The sequence below is a fragment of the Thunnus maccoyii genome, chromosome 16 (genome assembly GCF_910596095.1).
Source record: "Thunnus maccoyii chromosome 16, fThuMac1.1, whole genome shotgun sequence".
Lineage (NCBI taxonomy): Eukaryota > Metazoa > Chordata > Actinopteri > Scombriformes > Scombridae > Thunnus > Thunnus maccoyii.
In genome coordinates, this window is record NC_056548.1 from 11,436,582 (window position 1) to 11,455,446 (window position 18,865).

Consider the following 18,865-nt stretch of genomic DNA (forward strand, 5'->3'; position numbering starts at 1 on the left):
CTCTACCATAAATTCTACATTTACAAAGTTTATACATTTTCAATTCAGTTTTTGTTGACATTGTCAAAAAGGTGATAATTGTACTCTATGTTTATTATTGAGATCGTTGAAAAGTGTTCCTAATATTTTGCCCCCCTCATGTATGTTAATGGAGTGGACAAAATATTAGGAACACCATCATATATATATACATATGCATATACATATAAATAAATAAATAAAGAAAGAAAGAAATAAATATGTGTGTATATATATATATATATATATATATATACTAAATAAAATAGTACCATACTAAATAAAATAAGCAATATAAAAAAGTAGAATAACAATAGAATAATTATAGAAGTTTAGTTTAACCTTTAAACAAGATATTGTTGTTAATGTGCAAATTAATGTAAACTGATGATGATGATGATGATGATGATAATGACGATGATGATAATGATCATGACTAGGTAAGAGAATGTAAAAGATGACGAGAGCAGCTGAGTGACGCAGTCGTTACGTGTCAACCAATAAATTAAAGCGACTCTCCCTTTCGCTCGGTTTTCAGAGAGAGAGAGAGAGAGAGAGAGAGAGAGAGAGAGAGAGAGAGAGAGAGAGAGAGAGAGAGAGAGAGAGAGAGAGAGAGGTTGAAAAGGTAAGAGTCGCGCTGCATCCTGGGTACATAGCTCCATGGTGATGCAGTGAGGCTGTGGGTCGTGTTTTTGTGTTTTTGTGTGGACGAGGAAACCAAAGTAAAGTAAACGGGGGAGGGTCGGCCGCTGGTGAGTGAGGAAGGGGGAAGGCTTTTAAGCGAGTTACAATGCGTCTTTCACGGTGTTGAGCGGTCTCGGTGAACGATGAGCCAACTTCGCCGGTCGTCTCGAAGCGATATGAGCCACTCTTGAGCCCCGTGGAAACCCTTCTTCTCGGCGGGGGGAGAGCGAGCATGAAGAAGCCGAGCGCCCTGCTCCGTGTTGCCGGCTTGACTGGGAAATGGTAGCGTGCTGCAGGAACCGCACTGGGAAGGAACATGGTCGAGAGGAGCAGCAAATTCTTGTTGATCGTCGTCGGATCCGTGTGTTTCATGCTGATTCTGTATCAGTACGTGGCCCCCGGGGTGATCAATTTCGGTTCCCCGCACGGTTATTTCACGGAGGAGGACGAGGGGGACATCTTCCCGACTCCGGACCCCCACTACGTTAAGAAATACTACTTCCCCGTCAGGGACCTGGAGAGGACGATCGATTTTCAAATCAAAGGGGAGGACGTGATCGTGTTTTTGCACATCCAGAAAACAGGGGGGACTACCTTCGGCAGGCACCTGGTCCAAAATGTCCGTCTGGAGGTTCCCTGCGACTGCAGACCGGGCCAGAAGAAGTGTACCTGCTACCGGCCGAACCGCAAGGAGACCTGGCTCTTCTCCCGGTTCTCCACCGGCTGGAGCTGCGGCTTGCACGCCGACTGGACCGAGCTCACCAACTGTGTGCCCGGGGTCCTCAACAAGAAGGAGAGCAAGCAGAAGATTCAAAGGTAAATCTGAGATTTATATATTTTCTAAAAAAATGTATTTCGGTCTGCAATCAATAACAGAAATAACTGGGTCATACGTGTATAAATGTACAAATACACATACAGACATACATAAACACAAAAAAGGAGGCAGTTGAAACCAACACAACTTAAAAGATTTCTGCAGTCCGTAATAGGTGTAGACTGAAGCTACAGCTTATAATGCATACCCACCCTTTTAACAACACATCCTATGTGACCTCAAAAGATAACATCAAACAATACACAACAAAAAAACCATAAACAACTTGAATATGCTGTACCTCGTCCTTCTATGACAGTGTTCCTGTCTAATTATCAGCTTATTTTTCTCTAAACTTACTACCTGTTTTCAGCTCCTACCACAGCTGTTCCAGAAATTCACTCCTCTGACTGAAATACAGAGATATTTTACATCAGTCCTCTCTAATAGTTTTTTTGAACATGCAAATTCCTCTCAAATCATATTGATTTTCTCTCTTTAAACACAGAGAAATGTTTGGTTTAACTATAGATCATGAAGAAGCCCTAAGATGTGAGGTTTTAGATATAACTTGTAGTTAGAAATTTGAAGTCTATTGCAACTGTTTGACATATTTTTGAGGATTATATCACTGTAACTTGATTACTTTATTATATGTTTTTAGATGATTGCAGCAGTGCAGCAATAGTAGTGAAAATATACCTTAAGGTCACTTTAAACTCCCCACACTTTAAATTGTGTTCCTGTAATCATATTGAAATAATCAAAAGCAATTCAAATAAAAAGAAAATGAACTAAACTAACATTCTCCATCTATGTTGCCAGTCCCACTTCTCTCTAATCTTCGTCTGGTTTACAAAACGGCCTTTTAATGCAACGCTTATTCCTCTAGAGAGACAATTATAATAGGTTTAATCTAAGCAATTCACTCAAAATATCAAAAACTTAACTAGACTATGCAGCTATTTTTGGTTTAATTTACACCACAGAAATGCAGTAGTTACACCAGAGAGGATAAAACATTAAAAGAAGGTAATAAAATGTTGTTATAAGCCCATAACCGAATACCACAAATTGTCTCCTGATGTTAATGAATAATGTTCCATCGGTCTCTATGTTACTTTAAATCAAAGGGCTTTCTTTCCACTTGGGTGCGACAGTATTGTAGCATGACTTCAAATTAAAAAAAAAAAAGAGTTGCAAGGATTGTGTGCGTCGTCATGAAGTGGTGGGCTGATAATAGATGCTGAGAGACAAATGATTATTGACATTTCTACATTGCGCTGTCACAAATGCCACAGGAGCTCAACAGCGTGTCTGACAATTGTTGATGGGTGCCAATATCAGGGCGCCCTCCCACTGAATCGCATACAGAGACTCAGCTGAATTTATTTCAGGCAGTGGGGAGTGTAATACATCCAGGCAACATTTCCACTCAGTAATAATCCCTCACATTGACTGCGAGGTATTCAGACACGACACACATTCTTATTAAGTTATAACCCATTTCTTCTACACGCCTCCCCATTGTTGTTGCCAACATATTGCATCCCTCTCCCAGACATATTGACGGCTGTATCAACTTCCATTTCACTGCACCCTTGTGGTTAAAGGGTATGCTTGTTGGAATAGGTTATGTTGTCTTTGTGTTGCTTAAGCTTGTTCAATATTTTATTTTGGCTGCGGATGATCAATAGGACAAAGAGGGCGCAGAAATATGTGGGAATTTAAAAAAAGAAAAGAAAAAAAAAAAAGAAAGAAGTGTTTTTCGCCTCTCTGCCTGTCTGTCTCCCAGCCAGGCGCGCTTGGAGATGTCAAGCCGGCTGCTCTGCTTCCCATGGCTGCTCAAACTGGGGATCAGAGCTGCAGGCTGGGCAGGGCTGGGCTGGGCTAGGTAGGGGGCGGGTGGGGGGTGGGTGGGGGGGGAGAGGGGAGGGAGAGAGAGAGAAAGAGAGAGAGAGAGAGAGAGAGAGAGAGGGGGACCCTGCAGGGGTTTGGCTCCGCTCTAATCCGGGTGATTATTACCGCTGGGACACACACACATACACACACACTAGCGCTGGTATTTGCTGCTGGCGTCAGTCCTGACTCCCGTGGTTTCCCCCCGGTCAGAGGTGATAACGTGTCCGGCCATTCTGCATGGCGAGCTGAGATATCACAGTGGACGCAGGATAAACGGCCTTTCATCACTTTGTGAGCACTTTTTCAAAGCCTAAACTTTTGTGTGGGTGCGTGTTTATTTGTGTGTCTGCGTTTTTTTTGTATGCACCTGAAGAGGCCTTCGAGAACAGAGAGAGAAAGGGAAGGCAGAGTAGATGCGAGAGGTTTAGGTATGAATGCAGGGGTGTGAGCGCAGCAGAGAGAGGATCTCTTGCCTCTGGTATAATTGACTATCCTATCACTCCTGACAGGAGAAACAAGGGACTATAAGCTTAATAGCACCCTGAAGAAAAACAATGCTGCTCCATATTACACGCAGCTTCACTTCCACAGGGAAGAGAAGTGAATCGCTGCGATGAGGAGCTCTGAAGAGAAACTGGAAGCACACTCTCTCCCTATTTTTGGTTCCTCTTCTGACTCATTGCTTGTTTTTTTTTTTTTCTTTTATATGTACTTCTGTCTCTGTCTGTTTGCCCCCAAAGGTTCAAGTCTCTCATTGTTTGACCCTCTCGTATCACTGTGGTAATGCTCGTTTAGGCACACTTGTCTTCAGGGCAGTAGCAGAGCGGTTGAGAGGCCAGAGAAAGTGTGGAAAAAGATCATCTGTGTTTACAGAACGGTGTTGAAGGATTTCTTGGCGCAGTTTCGTATGCATAGTTTTCAGATCAGTCGTGAGTACTGTTGTCGGTGGCAATATACGGTCTCTAAACCCAGCCAGTGGCGTGACAGATTTATGTCTCTGACACGTATCTGCTCACTCTGTGGAGGAAGTGGTTTGGAGTTGCTGCGTTAACTACGAGAAACGGAAAAGGCCACAGCCTATCGAGAAATCTCGGGCCACACAGCAGCAGCAGCTCTGGTGTTTAGATCCTGCAGCTGTGTTCTCGTCCAGCTGTCAAGTGGATTTTTACACAAACGTTTCAAATGCTGCAAAAAAGTAGAATGTGAATTAGGACCATTTCCATCAGCCTGGATTGAAGCACATAAATACTGTACTCCTGAGCTAAATAAAAATCCACATGGAAAAATGGAAAAAGTCAATAATAGACAAGTAGATTAATCAGCACTTGGCAAGTTTGTAAATCACATTTACTGCATTTTATGCTTTCATTTGAAGATGAAAACAACCAATTTTTGTTAATCTGCTGATGATTTTCTTGGCTAATCATTTAGTGTCTAAAACGTCTATTAGCCTACAAGTTTCCAGAGCATAAGTTGACATCTTTAAATTGCAGTCCAACCAGTCCAAAACCCAAATATCTTCAATTTACTGTCATACAACACAAAGAAATCAGCAAATGTTCACATCTGAGAACCTGTAAACTGTGAATTTTTGTCATTTTACAAAAAAAAATGATGAAAAACAATGCATAGATGATCAAAATTGTTGCTGCCAGCTGATTAATCGACTGACTGTTTCAGCTCTGCTTACGTATGTCTTGTAAAACACAGTATAATGGCCTTTTAGCTCACCAGATGCCCTTTAAATGACAGAGAGAGAGACAGCCAGTCTGACATTTTGCGAGATTTTTAAAAACATTTCTGATTGTCCAAAGCCACTATCGAACTGTTGTGTAGGGATATTGTAACATTTACCAGGCCCGTTGTCCTGGCTGTATTATTTATTGATTCTACAGATGGGTCTCTATTGCTGTGTGTTGCACGATTTCTGCAAAATGTTTCTACTTCAAGGGAGCATAAAAAACATTTCTGAGACAGTGAGGAAATTGAAGTGAATATGGTGGTTTTTCATATTCAGTATATCGGAAATTGTGGGGAAGAAACGCTACGATGGATTAGGCTCAGTTTGGTCTGGTGACAAATGTGTCAGCTTTTAGAGGAAGGCGCATTAAGCAGGAGTGAGCGGCAGCGAGATGAATGGTTAGTAATAGGAGAGACAGGTCTGTCTGATCGGTGATGAGATGAGGACGAGATGAACGGTGGCATTGTGGGACAAAAGAACTCACATACTAAGCAGAGCGCCACTCATGGATTTGTCATTTCCCACCTCTTATATCAGTTTTAATATTCCTCACTGATCCCGCGGGACACGCTGGCGCACACCCTTAACACGCAGACACACAGAGAGAGTACACACGCTAATGAGTGTGTGTGTGAAACAAACAGACACAAACCCTAATGCTAGGCCTTAGATATGGGGCTTTTAATTGGTTAAGGAGGTTCCTATCACTTTACTCAAATTAGAGCCACACTTTCAGATGGAGGATACCATCTGTCCCGTGTATGTGTGCACACATCTCATGACTCTGTCTGTGTGTGTGTGTGTGTGTGTGTGTGTGTTTAATCCCAGTGTGTCATAGAGTGTCTTAGTAAGCGAAGTGATGGGGCTAATTTTACTGCCTCTATCTCGGTCCTCTCAAATCACTCCCTGTTTTTTCTCTGCATCTCTTTCTCTCCCGCCTCCTTCTTCATCCCCTCTGCTTGCTTCTGAAACACTCTCCATCCTTCTCCTTCCCTCCTTCCTCCCTTCTTCCCTCCATGATGGTGTCACTCTCTAATCAAACAGCAGGCTTGCTTTCCGCTTGGTGGCTTTATGGCCAGGGGGGCTCACTCTATCTCTCTCCTTCACTCCTTCTCTCCTTTTTCCATCTCTGCCCCCTCGTCTTTCTTTCTCTCCTTTTGCCATCTCTCTCTCTCTCTCTCTCTTCTTCCCCCCCCTCTCCCTCCGAGCGTGACTACCGCATTAGAGGAAATGTCTTTTCATGGAAGATTTGCTGCAATTTCCAAAATGGCTGCTTTGCCTAATGGACAACTGCCTTGGTTCTAATGAATGATTACATATATGAGTATGAGGGGAGGGAGGGGAGGGAGGGGAGTTGAGGGGGGGGAGGCAAGGAGAAGGGGGACAGAAGAGGAGATGGAGGTGATGAAGAGTAGCATGAGGAAGAGGATGGCATGAGTGTGGGACAAGAGGGGAGCTGTCAGGGAATGATTGAAAAGATAAAAGATGGAGGGGTGAAAACGTTTAGTTTCATTGGTGGGGAGGGGGCTAGTCAATTAGCACGGTTGTCAAGCACTGGGCATTACTCTTCTTTCAATAGGTCTGTTTCAGATTCACAGCACAAATCACTGCACTCTAAGATGGCTCTGTGATGGCTCTGTGTGTGTATGTGTGTGTGTGTGTGCATGTGGTGTGAGAGCGGATGCGTGTGCATGTGTTAGCCCAGCATGGTGCCATCAGCCAGCCAGCCAGCCAGCCAGCACAACCCAGAATCCAGATGAACTCCAGGAAGCTGCAGAGGCAGCCCTGGCTGATTGGCATATAGTACATATGTGTATATGTGTGTGTGTGTGTGTGTGTTTGTGTGTGTGTGTGTCCATGTCTGTACGCAGTGCATGTGCGCGCTCATGTGTAGCCAGGCAGGTCGGTGTTAATCCAATCAGATTAGCTGGGTTTAAGCGCTGGCGGCCAGGCGCTCCAAAGCCGGTTACGTCCGCTCATCCCGCGACTGCGGCTGCACCACGTTCCAGCATTCCCAACAAACATTCCCACATCCCTCCAGCCAGTTATTCCCTGCCCTGTTTACTGGGGTCATATTGCCCTTACTTATAAGACAATCCAGTTTACTGGAAACCAGCCTCTAATTGGGTTGTGACAAATAACCTGTTGACTGCGTGAGGAACGGGCAGAAGCGTTAGAGTACATTTGGTGATGATAAGTTAGCAAACATGATGCTTTTCTGCATGAGTTCATGTTCACATTTTGTCCTTAATCCTTCAATAGAGGTTAATCAGTGACTATTTTTCTAACCGATTAGTCTTTGTGGTCATTCATTTATTTCCAAGTGAAAATACCAAACATTTGCAGGTTACAGCTTCTTACATACGAGGATTAGCTTGCTTTGCTCACTTCTGTGTCATTATAGGTTGAATAATTTGCATTTTTTGACTGGTGAGTCTGGTTGTCAGTCAGAATAAGCTATTTCAAGATGTCACTTTGGGCTCTGGTAACTGGTGATAAGGATTTGTTTTTGACATTTTAAACACTAAACCAAATGGTTTTTTGGCTTGCAAAAAAAAAAAAAAAGTCCCACAAACCCAGTTGATGACAGCTTGTATATGTACAAGCTGTCACCACTTCAATCAATATGAAACTGTTTCTTCTTGTGTTGTTTTTCTTTTGAATACTTTTTTGAGGCGTGAAGAGATAAAACCATCCAGTAATTCATATGATAAAAGCGTATATATAAAAGCCTGAAAAACACGGTCTTCTTTCTAAACTTGTCCCACGACCCCTTATATTTATGTCATGACCCCTCGGTGGGGTCCCGACCCAAAGGTTGGGAGCCACTGCGCTAAACAATCAATTAATTCATAAAAAGAATTAGAAATACTTAAGCATTTGCAGTTATAATCACTACATTTTTATACTTCTCACTGACACAACATCCTGACTTAAATTCCAACACTAGATCGGCCTACCAGAAGCAGATAATGCAGTCGAGCAAGTGGCACCTTCAAGTTTTATGCTCTGCCCTTCACAATATAGTGAAAGGATGGTCGACTCACATGTAATCTCACACATAAAAGGGTGAGATATAGCCCCTATGTGTTTTCTTCTTCAGCGGCTTGTGGCGAGTGTTGACAGGCCTTTCTCAGCTACACCGACGCTTCCTCTCGACCACAAGAGTTCAACACGGGTTCAGCCTCGGGTCGCCGTAACGCACACAACCCAGCCTCACGACTCGCGAAGTGAAACTGTAGCTCAACAGGATATGCAAATATCTCTGTTAGGGCCTTTTGCTACAAACACACGGGGCTTCACTTTGACTTCCTTACATAGCTGCTGTCTGAAGCCATTTTGCGGGTAGACCACTGTTTGGATGGATTTGATTGGGGATGCAAAATCTGCCTGATTAACCGAAAACCAACCAAACTGTTGCTGTTGGAAAAAGATCTGTAGATTCTTTTGTCCTTTTTAGGAGGATCATAGAATTAACACAGAACTGAAACTGCGCCTCGTTCCAAACCGCTACGGTCAAGTTGAGTTACAGCTGTTGCCACAATTGATTTGCCCCAGCTGTCTCACCTCCAGTGCATTGTAAAAGATGGGACAAGGACAGGAAGCCGCTTGAACCGCCGACGACCGTCTCTATCGGTGGTCTGTGAAGGGTTATCTCCGGTCTGCCTGCGAGCCTTCAGTATTGATTAGCTGTTATGGATCTGCGAGGGTTTTTCATCGATTGATTAAAACTTGAATGACACCGACGTAGCGCAGAGCCTTTCCAGACCCATCAGACTGCGCTCGCACAACAAAGAGTACAGAGAGCAGGAGAGGAAAAAGCAAGAGTGATGTATTTCTTAATCATTACACAGCCTCTATGACTCTGTGTGTCACTCTGTCTCTTCCACCCTCTGCAGCCGACTGTCAAATGTCAGCCCCCCCTCGTCCCCCCCCCCACTCCATCACTAAAGTGATTGTGCAGCCCTGTGGACAAATAACCGTGCGGTGAATGATTAGCAGACATTTCTATGGCTGGTAATGAGGGGCGCTACGCTGCAGCAGCTCCGCCAACAGGATTACTGTCTATTGATTAGCCTAGCCTAGCATTAGCCTTGCTAGCTAAAAGCGACTGACTGATTAGTGGGCATTTCTATAGTGGTTAATGAGTGGTGCTTTGGAATGCTATGGTATGCTATCCATGAGAATAGGATTACAGGCTATTAATCAGACAAGAGGGTAGAAGAAGTCATTATCCGGCCCTGCGGCAATGTCAGTGGCTGATTCTAGTTCCTGGTTTCTAAATCTGGTTTGGCCTTGTCTCTGTCATCCGGTCTCTTGCTACATATCGACCCTGAACATCTCTCTTTTTTCTTTTAACACCCCGCCCCAAAGGTGCCCTATTCTTTGATGGCACTCCCTGTCTTTTCCCCTCCTTCCCCGTCTTCCTTTCTTCTCCTGAGATACAGAAGGACAGAGAGAACGAGCGAGGAAGACATCCCCGGGGACCGCTCTCTGCATCCATTAACAGCACTGTCTTTTCATGTCCCTGGATGTGACAAGTCCAGACAGGATGTGACCCGGGAGCTTCTCCTCGTCTCTCCCAGTCTTGAGCTCCTCTCATTATTTGTAAACGTATAAATAAATGCATCCATTTTCTGCATGCATTCCGTTTATGAATAAATACATCTATTCATGAAGCTGACGTGTTTTGCGAGAGAGAGCGTGTTTGTATGTGTGCGAGCGAGAGATCGCCAAAGGAGGCATGTGAACGGAGAGGAGAGGCTGACAAGCGTGTTAATTGAATTGTGGGAAAAATGCAAATCCCGTACTGCCTCTTTGAATTAGGGGGAGGAGTTTTAACTGATTGGGACTGTCTCTTGTTTGAGCACACACACACACACACACACACACACACACAGTAGGCTAACTTTTAGCAAATCCCAAAAAGAGAATGAATGATACTGTTGTGTCTGCATCCCTTCCACGCCTCACCCTGTCTTTTCCCATCATTCCTCTCCATTTTTCTGCCCATCATGCCATCCCAGGACTTAAGCCTTTTGTCTTGAGTGTGCATGTCTGTGTGTCTGTGTGTGTGTGTGTGTGTGTGTCCGACCGACCAGAAGAGCTAAAGGGCTGATGCCATTCATGGAAAGACAGAGCGAAGGAGAAAGCAGAGATTCCTCATTCTGCTACACTTGGTTTGTCTGCTTCGCTCTAGGGCAGAGCTGTAGATCACCAGAGTTGCTCCTTTTTGAAACTGCACACGTTCTCAGTGTCTCAGAGTGTGCGTTTGTGTGCGAGTGTGTGTGTGTGTGTACATGCTCTGCCTTCATTTGTGCATTCGAGCAGAGGTTGCATGTGTTCGGGTGTATGCAGTGTCTGAAATTAACTTTTTGACTCACCTGCCAAGGGGACTCGGTAGATGAATAAATCCACTGGCCACAAATAAATTGTGTCACATATACAGTCATTTCAGTACATTTCATGGAGATTGAATACAAACACATAGAACAACTCATCACCGCAGCTTCAGCATCATATCGGCGCCAGGTTCATGAAACTCCTTTATCTCCATTATATCTTCCATTTCTCACAAAACTTTTTTTATGTGCTTCATCCTCCTTTTCATCGGTGGGTTTTTAGTTTTTAAAGGTCGGCTTACTCCTCGTGAATGTCAACACATGATAGCGATTTATTTAACGGTAGCTAGCAGCAGCAAGGAACAGCTTAGCAGAGACTTGCGATGTCGAGTAGCTGATGTCCCGTATGGTAAACAGTGCAGCAAAGCTAGCAGTGCTCCTCGAGATGATCTTTGGTTGTCTTAAGTGCTCCTACGGTTTCGCAGCACTGTTTAGACACGCGTAAAAAAACACATATGCGTGTCTACTCTGTATAGGGACAAACATGAGTAATTTCCTCTGAGCCATCATGCCAGATATTTTAATACATGGCTATTTTGGTTTTAGCCACCAGTGTGGCGGATAGCCCTCCGAGATGTTGCTCGGTGGGTGTTAATTTCAGACCCTGGGTGTATGCCATGTGAATGTGTGGTCTGTGTTCAAAAGTCGGAACGCTGATTTGATGTGTGTGTGTATTTGGTAAACCACACACTAAATGTGTCAGTGGTTACATTACTTGTGGAAACATTTGAGAAAAATACCTAGGTGTAAATGTTCTCACCAATATCAGTAGTGTGATTTATACTACTTATTTTCTATAAACTCCAGGCTTGAATTAATGATCTATATTATTAAGATAAGTTTGTAACAAGCATAAGTGAACTTATTTCTGTACAAAAAGCGTTAGGTGACATATATGCAGTTTCTTGAGCATTATAAGTTCAATTTTGACCCTGAAAACAGCAGTTTGACAAAAAAATCTTAATTTAAGGTTGTATTACTAACTTTTTTTCAGAGCTTTCTACAACATCTCATTGTTAATGAAGACCACAGATCAAGTCCATTTTTATTTATACAGCTCAATATCACAAATCACAAATTTGCTTTACAATCTGTGCAGCATACAGCATCCTCTATCCAGGAAGGTAAAACTCCCCCAAAAAACCCTCATACAGGGAAAAAGTTAAAGAAACATCAGGAAAAACAACAGAGGTCTGCCAGGACAGACAGACATGCAATAGATGTGTGCACACAATAGACCAAGAAAGCAAAATTGCAGTATGAAAAAACAGGATGACACAGTTATAGATAAATTGATAACATATATATATGATCAGGAAGGCGTCGAAGAACTTCCAGCTGCTGCCAAACAGATAGGACCTACCAGTCTCATACTTATCAGTGTTTCCAATTAATTAATTGTTTTGCACCATTGCTTTAGCAAAGCATCTCTCAATCCAAATAGGAAGCGAGATGAGAGCGAGACGTGAGCGGCGAGAAACGTTCCGTCGTCCAACGCACACTGACTGCGTCTTCCGCGAACAGCCGTCTGTCAGCTGCAGCTCCCGGGGAGCTGAGAGGACAGCGGCCGGCTAAACCGCCTCCACCAGGCTGACTGACAGCAGAAATTTACTGAACCAAAACAGTTTTCATGTCGGCTCCACGGGAAGAAATCAACAGTGTTTGCATTTATTGATTCATTGATTTTATTTCCCCGCGCCCACCGCAGCGAGTGAGGGGAATCTGCCTGTAGTGAAACAGGCGAGCTCACACACAGACCGGGAGCCTTGATCAGTCACTGCAGATACTGTTAATAAGTTCAAAACACATGTTCAGCGGAATATTTGTGTGATTTAAGCAGCTGTCTGTGCTGATTACGCTTCACTAAACGTGACAGAAAAAGTCTCGAAGCGTAAAAAAAAAACTACGGGGGGTCTTGGTGAGATCATTTGAGTGTGTCTCGGAGTCAGTTTAGATCGATACGTTTAATAAAATGGAAGCGTGTCTGGTCCGCGCGAGTGACGGACGTCAGATACGCTTCTAAAAACGCTTTCTATGTGGATTGGCTGTCACTCCCAGTCAGTCTGGCCCCCCACCCCATCCGCAACCGTGCATGTGCTCACACTCTCACACTCTCACACACACACGTTCACTGGAATATGGACTTTTCAAGCCGGTTAATGATGTCCAGAGATCACCCATCAACTTATACAGTTTGGTTCGGCCCCATAATAAGTCTATTTTCGGCTAAAAACTTCAACTTTGTAGTAGAAAAATCGAAACAGGGAAATAACAATGTGCCCTCCTCATCCAGTATATGTTTTATTTTCTAAAAAAATGAACCAGTTCAACGCAGGTAAACACTCTTGCTTCATTTCTTCCGATGGCTCAGATGTTCTAGTCGATTTTGTGTTTTGACCATTTGTGAACTGCGTTACTTTGTGGTTGTGACGTTTTTGTCACGTCATCTTCTTTTATATCTATACAACCAATGTGTTTATGATTAAGTTGTTTACTAGAGCACAAAATTGTTTACAAGAGTACAAAATTGTTTACAAGAGCACAAAATTGTTTACAAGAGCACAAAGTTCTTCCTAGATCTAGCCTCTTACTTTTACTCTCAAAGCGCACCAGATTGATTCATTTAACTTTTAAAATGTACAGTCTCACAAAATCCTGCAGGAAACACTTCCTGTATGAGCTTCAGATGAGTTGAACACAGTCAGTAATGTACAGCTTCTTGTTTTTGTGACGCTCCCAGTTTAAGAAAAGTCAACTGACAAGTAAAACTAAGTTTTCTATACAGAAGTTCACCAATTAAACCAAGGAGATTTACAATACTTAATAATTGACGTTCAACAGTAGCATTATGTTTTTTATAATAGCCACATAGTCCATTGATGGATTTTAGTGGACAAACAAATAAAAAAAAACACAGATTCTGCTCATTTTTCCAAGAGTGGTTCCTCTTTCTCAAGGAAACCATCTTCAGCCAGGGTTAAATAGTACAGACTGTGACCCGCAGAGAGCATATTAACCAGAGAGCTGCCATTAGCAATAATTAGCTACAGCGGACCAAATTTGCAGACGACAGTTGTCTTTACGGCCGGCAAAACTGATGGTCGCCAAACTATACTTTCACTAAACTTTTTCAAAGATTGTGAAGACGGTGTTAATAATGTAATTAAGTCAACAGAAGTCATCTCAGGGCACTTTTCACATAGAGCGGGTCTAGACTGGATTCTTTAAATTGAATTAATTACATTTGCGTGTCTTGTGATTTTCAAAAAATAAGTAATTGTTCCACCCTACTCTCACCACACAAACACACGCTGTACATCACCGCTCCACACACAGTTCTCAGGGAACTGATCTGGTCAAACAGATTAAATAAATATCTCCTCATCTCGACATGGATTGTTGCGGAGGCAAATTTAACAGTTAAAAAGTAGGACAGTCCTCTCCTGTAATGGCAGTAAAGAGCAATTGAGAGAGCGAGGGAGAGCCCTGCTGAATAAAGGTCAGTGTTAAAGCTAATCCAGTTATACTATTCTTAGTGTCTCTTCACCTCTTTGTCTCTCATTGCTCTGCCTCCTCCTCCTCCTCCTCCTCCTCCTCCTCACCCCGGCACAGCGCTGCAGATCTGGGCCATGAGTATGTAGGTTTCACCTCTGTACTTTCGTTTTTTTCCCCTCCACCTCGGGTTTACCTTTCTTTTCCTTTCTCTCCTCTCGCTTCTCTATTTCGCTCCGTCAAAAAAAAAAAAGTTTCACTTCTTCACCCCCGCCCCCACCACCACCACCACCACCACCTTGTCGTTTTGGGTTCCCAGCGTGTGTCAGCTTCCTCCAGAGAGAGGAAGTGATGTGTCAGGAAGTGCTTTTATCTGCCAGTGATCTGATCTGATGTGAGATACAGATAAACAAGGGAGCAGTGTGGTGTTCTCTTTCGCTCTCACCCTGGAGAACTGTACGATGGAGAAATCCTCTTTTTCTTTTTACCATCTGCAATTTCCTCTTCCTCATGTGCACAGACAGAAAAATCTGACGGTCTTGGCATGATTGCCAAATTAAGAAAAGAATAGTGGCGAGTCGGTCTTTTGAAACCTGTTCAGTCCCTCAGTTCTCGTCTGTGAATCCTAATAGAGACGTTTAGATGGTAGTCTTTCTTCCTTTATGATACATATGTCTGCTGACAGCCTTGTGCTGTCTGTCAAAGTGCCTGAGACAGAAACTAAACCTAACCTAAAGTCTGACTTATGTAAGACGTCAGATAAATACTGAAAAATCTATTAGATCACTTTCACACGCTCCATTGGATGGGAAGTACGCTTCTGTGACATTGACGAGACTAATACATGAAAAAGTTACAAAATATATCAATATTTTAGATTTTGCCTTGGGTTGTCCTAACAAGCGCATACAGTAGATCGGATGTTTAGAGTTTAATAGGAGGGGAAAACCCAGTTCCACCGAGGCCAGGCTATTTTCAGGAGTCGGTGTAGTGGCTTTAATTTAATTTAAAAAGCTGCTGTGTGTTACAGTAGATACACACGGAGAGGCAAAGCTGATTCACATTCATCAAGCACTCATAAATTTCAAACCAAGCCAGATATTTTTAGAAAATTTTGCTAACTTAATCTGAACATTTATTTTGCAGTGTATTAGCGAGGGGGCTACTCTGTTGTGCATAGATGCTCCTTCCGACGTATCCCTGATCACACATACAGATTTAAACACCGGAGATGCGACAGGATGCTGATCATTGTCTACTGAGTCACCACAGCCACAAAACTCAAAGGTTGTCTAGTGACGTGTTGGGGACGATTAAGACTTAATGTGAATGTCCTCTGATGCGTGGGAACAAAACCATTCCTGTTCCTTTTGACTTCCTCAGAATAAGGAAGCACACAATGGTTGAAAAGCCTGGTTGTCATTTCTCATGATATACTGTATCGTAAACAAGCTAATGGGACTTGAATAAGAAAAATGTCTCATATAAACACATCAGTCTGGGAAACTGACTACTTCATTGTGCAACATTATTGCAACAGAAAGGAAGAAAGTAATTACCCAGTCAGAGTATGGAAACTTCATGTTCAGCGCTGAAAGAGAGAAGAATGAGCCTTCCACTTTGAGTCTGTACGTGTTGACCCTCGTAGTAAGCGGCCATCAGATCAAAAACAAACTTTCCTGGAAGTTTAGTTTGAGTAATAGATGAAGGTGAAGGTGAAGATTCATCAGACCCAAAACCCTGTACAGCAGTTTATAGCACTATAGGAGCTATGAAAGATATAAGCAGCAACAAATATTTTATCTACTATCCCAACGATCGCCTGGTAAACGCTCAAAATGCACCGTTCACATTAGAAAGCGACATCCTGAAATCTGTGCTTGCATGTATATGACTGACTAACAAAGCACTTTGCTCTATGTTGAAAGAAGTAGAGCCAGGTTCAAGTTTTTGCTGGACAACCCTTCTATTTTTTTTTTTTTTTTTCACTTGGGCGGCTTCACTCGGGCGGCTGCATTTTTTCATGCAAGCGTAAAGTCACTCTTAGCACAACCTCAGGCGTGAGTCTCTTCGCTGTGATGGAAGGCAAACAAGATCCTAAACCTCCAACTCCAACAAGTTCTCAAATGCTGATAAAATATGTCTTCTGGTGGACAAAACATTAAACATTTCCTTTCACATTAGCTTTTAACCGTCTGAGATATTTCAACCGTTCAGTAGCTTTTGTTTGTTGTCAAAATTTTACTTGGCTGAGTATCCACGTCCTTCATTTCTGGACAAGTCAAATCAAAACAAAGACTACCAAACAGAGCTTCTGAATGTCTGCCTGGTTGCTCTGCTGCCATCTAAATTTCTATCAGGCTGGTATAATTCCTAGAAAGCTACCAAATAGTAACAGCAGCGGCTCAGAACTTCCCACCAAAATGTTCCCCACCGCCACCAACGAGCCTTTCAGGAAAGGCATTTTAATCACACTGGGAAACTGTGTACCGAGCAACTTTCAGATGTTGTTGTTCTCTCAGTACATTGTAGTAGATTCAGTTTAATGTCAGCTTTCATTAAGCAAAGGAATCAGTAGAGAACAAATCCTTATGTACTGTTGTTAGGGGCAGTGTGGGAAAGGGATTGAACCACAAAAAAATGAATAAATAAGGTAGTTAACACATAAACAAAGAGAAATACAGAGTAAAGGGCTAATCATTCGCAGAAGGAAACAGAAAGCCACAACAATGACTATAAAGCAAGAAAAACAACAAGAAAACCACTAAAAGTAATTAAAACAGGGTGGCACTGTTATGGGATTGATTTTAAAAAAAAAATCTGTCCCATAAGCAATCTATTGGTTTGTGTGTGTCCATAGCGATGAACGAAAGCGAGAAGAGGCATTCGAAACCCATAAAAGACCCAAAGACCTCCGGGCGGTCCCTGCAGTCCAGAAGGCCTGTTCCAGAAAGATGTCACCCTGTCATGACATGGGTTATTTCTCGCTTGCGTGATGCTGGCTTTTTGCATGTTGAGCGCCACAATGCAAATACTCTCTGAGGCACTGATGCAAAAATGCAGACCCTGCTCTCTCTCTCTCTCTCACACAATCTCTCTCTCTCCTACCACACACACACACTCTGTCCTCTGTCCCTCTCTGACTTTATGGATGTTCGCTGTTTGACGTTTTCTCTTGTTGAATACACCCCCCGCCCCCTTCACACCCCCTCCTCCTCCTCCTCCTCCTCCTTACCCGTCCTCTCTTCCTCCCTTCCTTCCTTTCTCCCCCCCCCCCCAATCTCTCTCTCTCTCTCTCTCTGCCGTCTTTTGTCCGGCATCTCTTCACGCTTGACCAGCCTTGCTGTGACTCTTGACTTCAAAGAGCTACTTCATTCATCAGTCACTCATCAGAGAGAGAGGGCCATTCAGCGCCGAGCTAAAAGAGAGGGAGGGGACGAGGAGTGAGTGTATAAAAAAAAAAAGAAAAAAGAGGGGGAACGAGTGTATGAAAAGAGGGCACGAGAGAGAAAGAGGATCCGCTCTTGACCGCGGGGAACCTCGGGAGTCACAAAAGCAAAAAAAAAAAAAAAAGGGGACACACTCCCACACATCTACACACACCCATACAGAGTCTCAACACTCACACACTCTTCTTTTTTTTTTGTGTTGTTTTTATCCTGTTGGGTGTGTGCAGACGCTGCATACATGATCCTCTTCCTCCTTTTTCTGTCTATCCATCTTCTTTCTATCTCATCTTTCCCTCATTCTTTTCACTTGAGCCGGCAGTACAAAGGGGTGTTGAGGCCTGTTCCTTCCAGTAATCCCTCTCACTGCACCTGGTTTGTGTGTGTGTGTATGTGTGTGTGTGTGTGTGTTTTTTCAAATGCCTGTCTTTTCCACGACACGGCCTCTCCCGTGTTTCTAAATCTCGCCTTCTGTATTTTCATCGCCTTCGTGCTCACTGACATTCTCCTTCTTTTTTTTTTTTTTTTTTTTTTTTCCTCAGTCTTCTATATTTTGAGGTGGCTGGCAAGCTAGTTTTCAGGTCAGTGGGAATTGCTATTGCTTCCCCTCTCAGCTGGAGTCGGGCTCACACTCAACTGCACACAAACACACACACACAGATTTTGCACTCTCTCTTTGTTCGTGCCTCTCTCTCTCTCTCTCTCTCTCTCTTTGTGTGAGCGGCGTACACGGACATGTGGTTGTGTGGTCTTGTACACACGGTTGCCTAACTTGTAAAAGGTGCGTCGCTCGTAGGTGCGCCGGGGTCGCTTTTTCCCCCCTCCGTCTTTCGGCTCTTCATTATTCTGTCGTTTATTTGTTTTTCTCCCCCAAAGTAATAAGTCACAACTGAAAGTCTGTCACGGTCTGCGCGCCGCTCGCCTCGACGTGTTTTTGTGGTTGTTCAATTTCTGTACAAATGAGAGGAGCTTTCTTTTATGACTCACCTTGTGAGTGAGCGTGTATCTATTTCACCTTTTTATCTTTTACTACCACAAGCAGGTTTTGATGTTTATTGCCGACAAACAATCCAGATTTATGTAAGAACAGTTATCATGATTAATGTCTGGGAAAGTTAGAAAATTTGCAACTTTTTAGTAAAGCGTTCTTCTTCTTGGTCTCTGGTTCTTATTCACAAAGATGACCTAATGAGAGGACATAAAGAGATATTTTTTGACAACTAACTTTAACTTAACTTACCTTTTTAGATAGTAATGAAAGTGAGAATAAATGCTTATGCTCTCAACTACTGCTGTAACCATTGGTTATTTTCTCAAATACTCGTTTTGTCTGTAAAATGTCAGAAAATAGTGAGAAACGTCC

At 43.1% G+C, this 18,865-nt stretch overlaps 1 protein-coding gene across 1 annotated transcript in view; it reads left to right on the top strand.

Moving 5' to 3' along the window:
• The first annotated feature begins 645 nt into the window (after positions 1–645).
• The window catches only part of hs6st1a (heparan sulfate 6-O-sulfotransferase 1a), a 65,014-nt gene continuing 46,794 nt past the window's right edge, over positions 646–18,865 (top strand). The window contains exon 1 of the mRNA XM_042388967.1: positions 646–1,518. Coding sequence (XP_042244901.1) covers positions 1,019–1,518 — 500 coding nt within the window. The 5' untranslated portion in view covers positions 646–1,018. The remainder of the gene's footprint in view (positions 1,519–18,865) is intronic.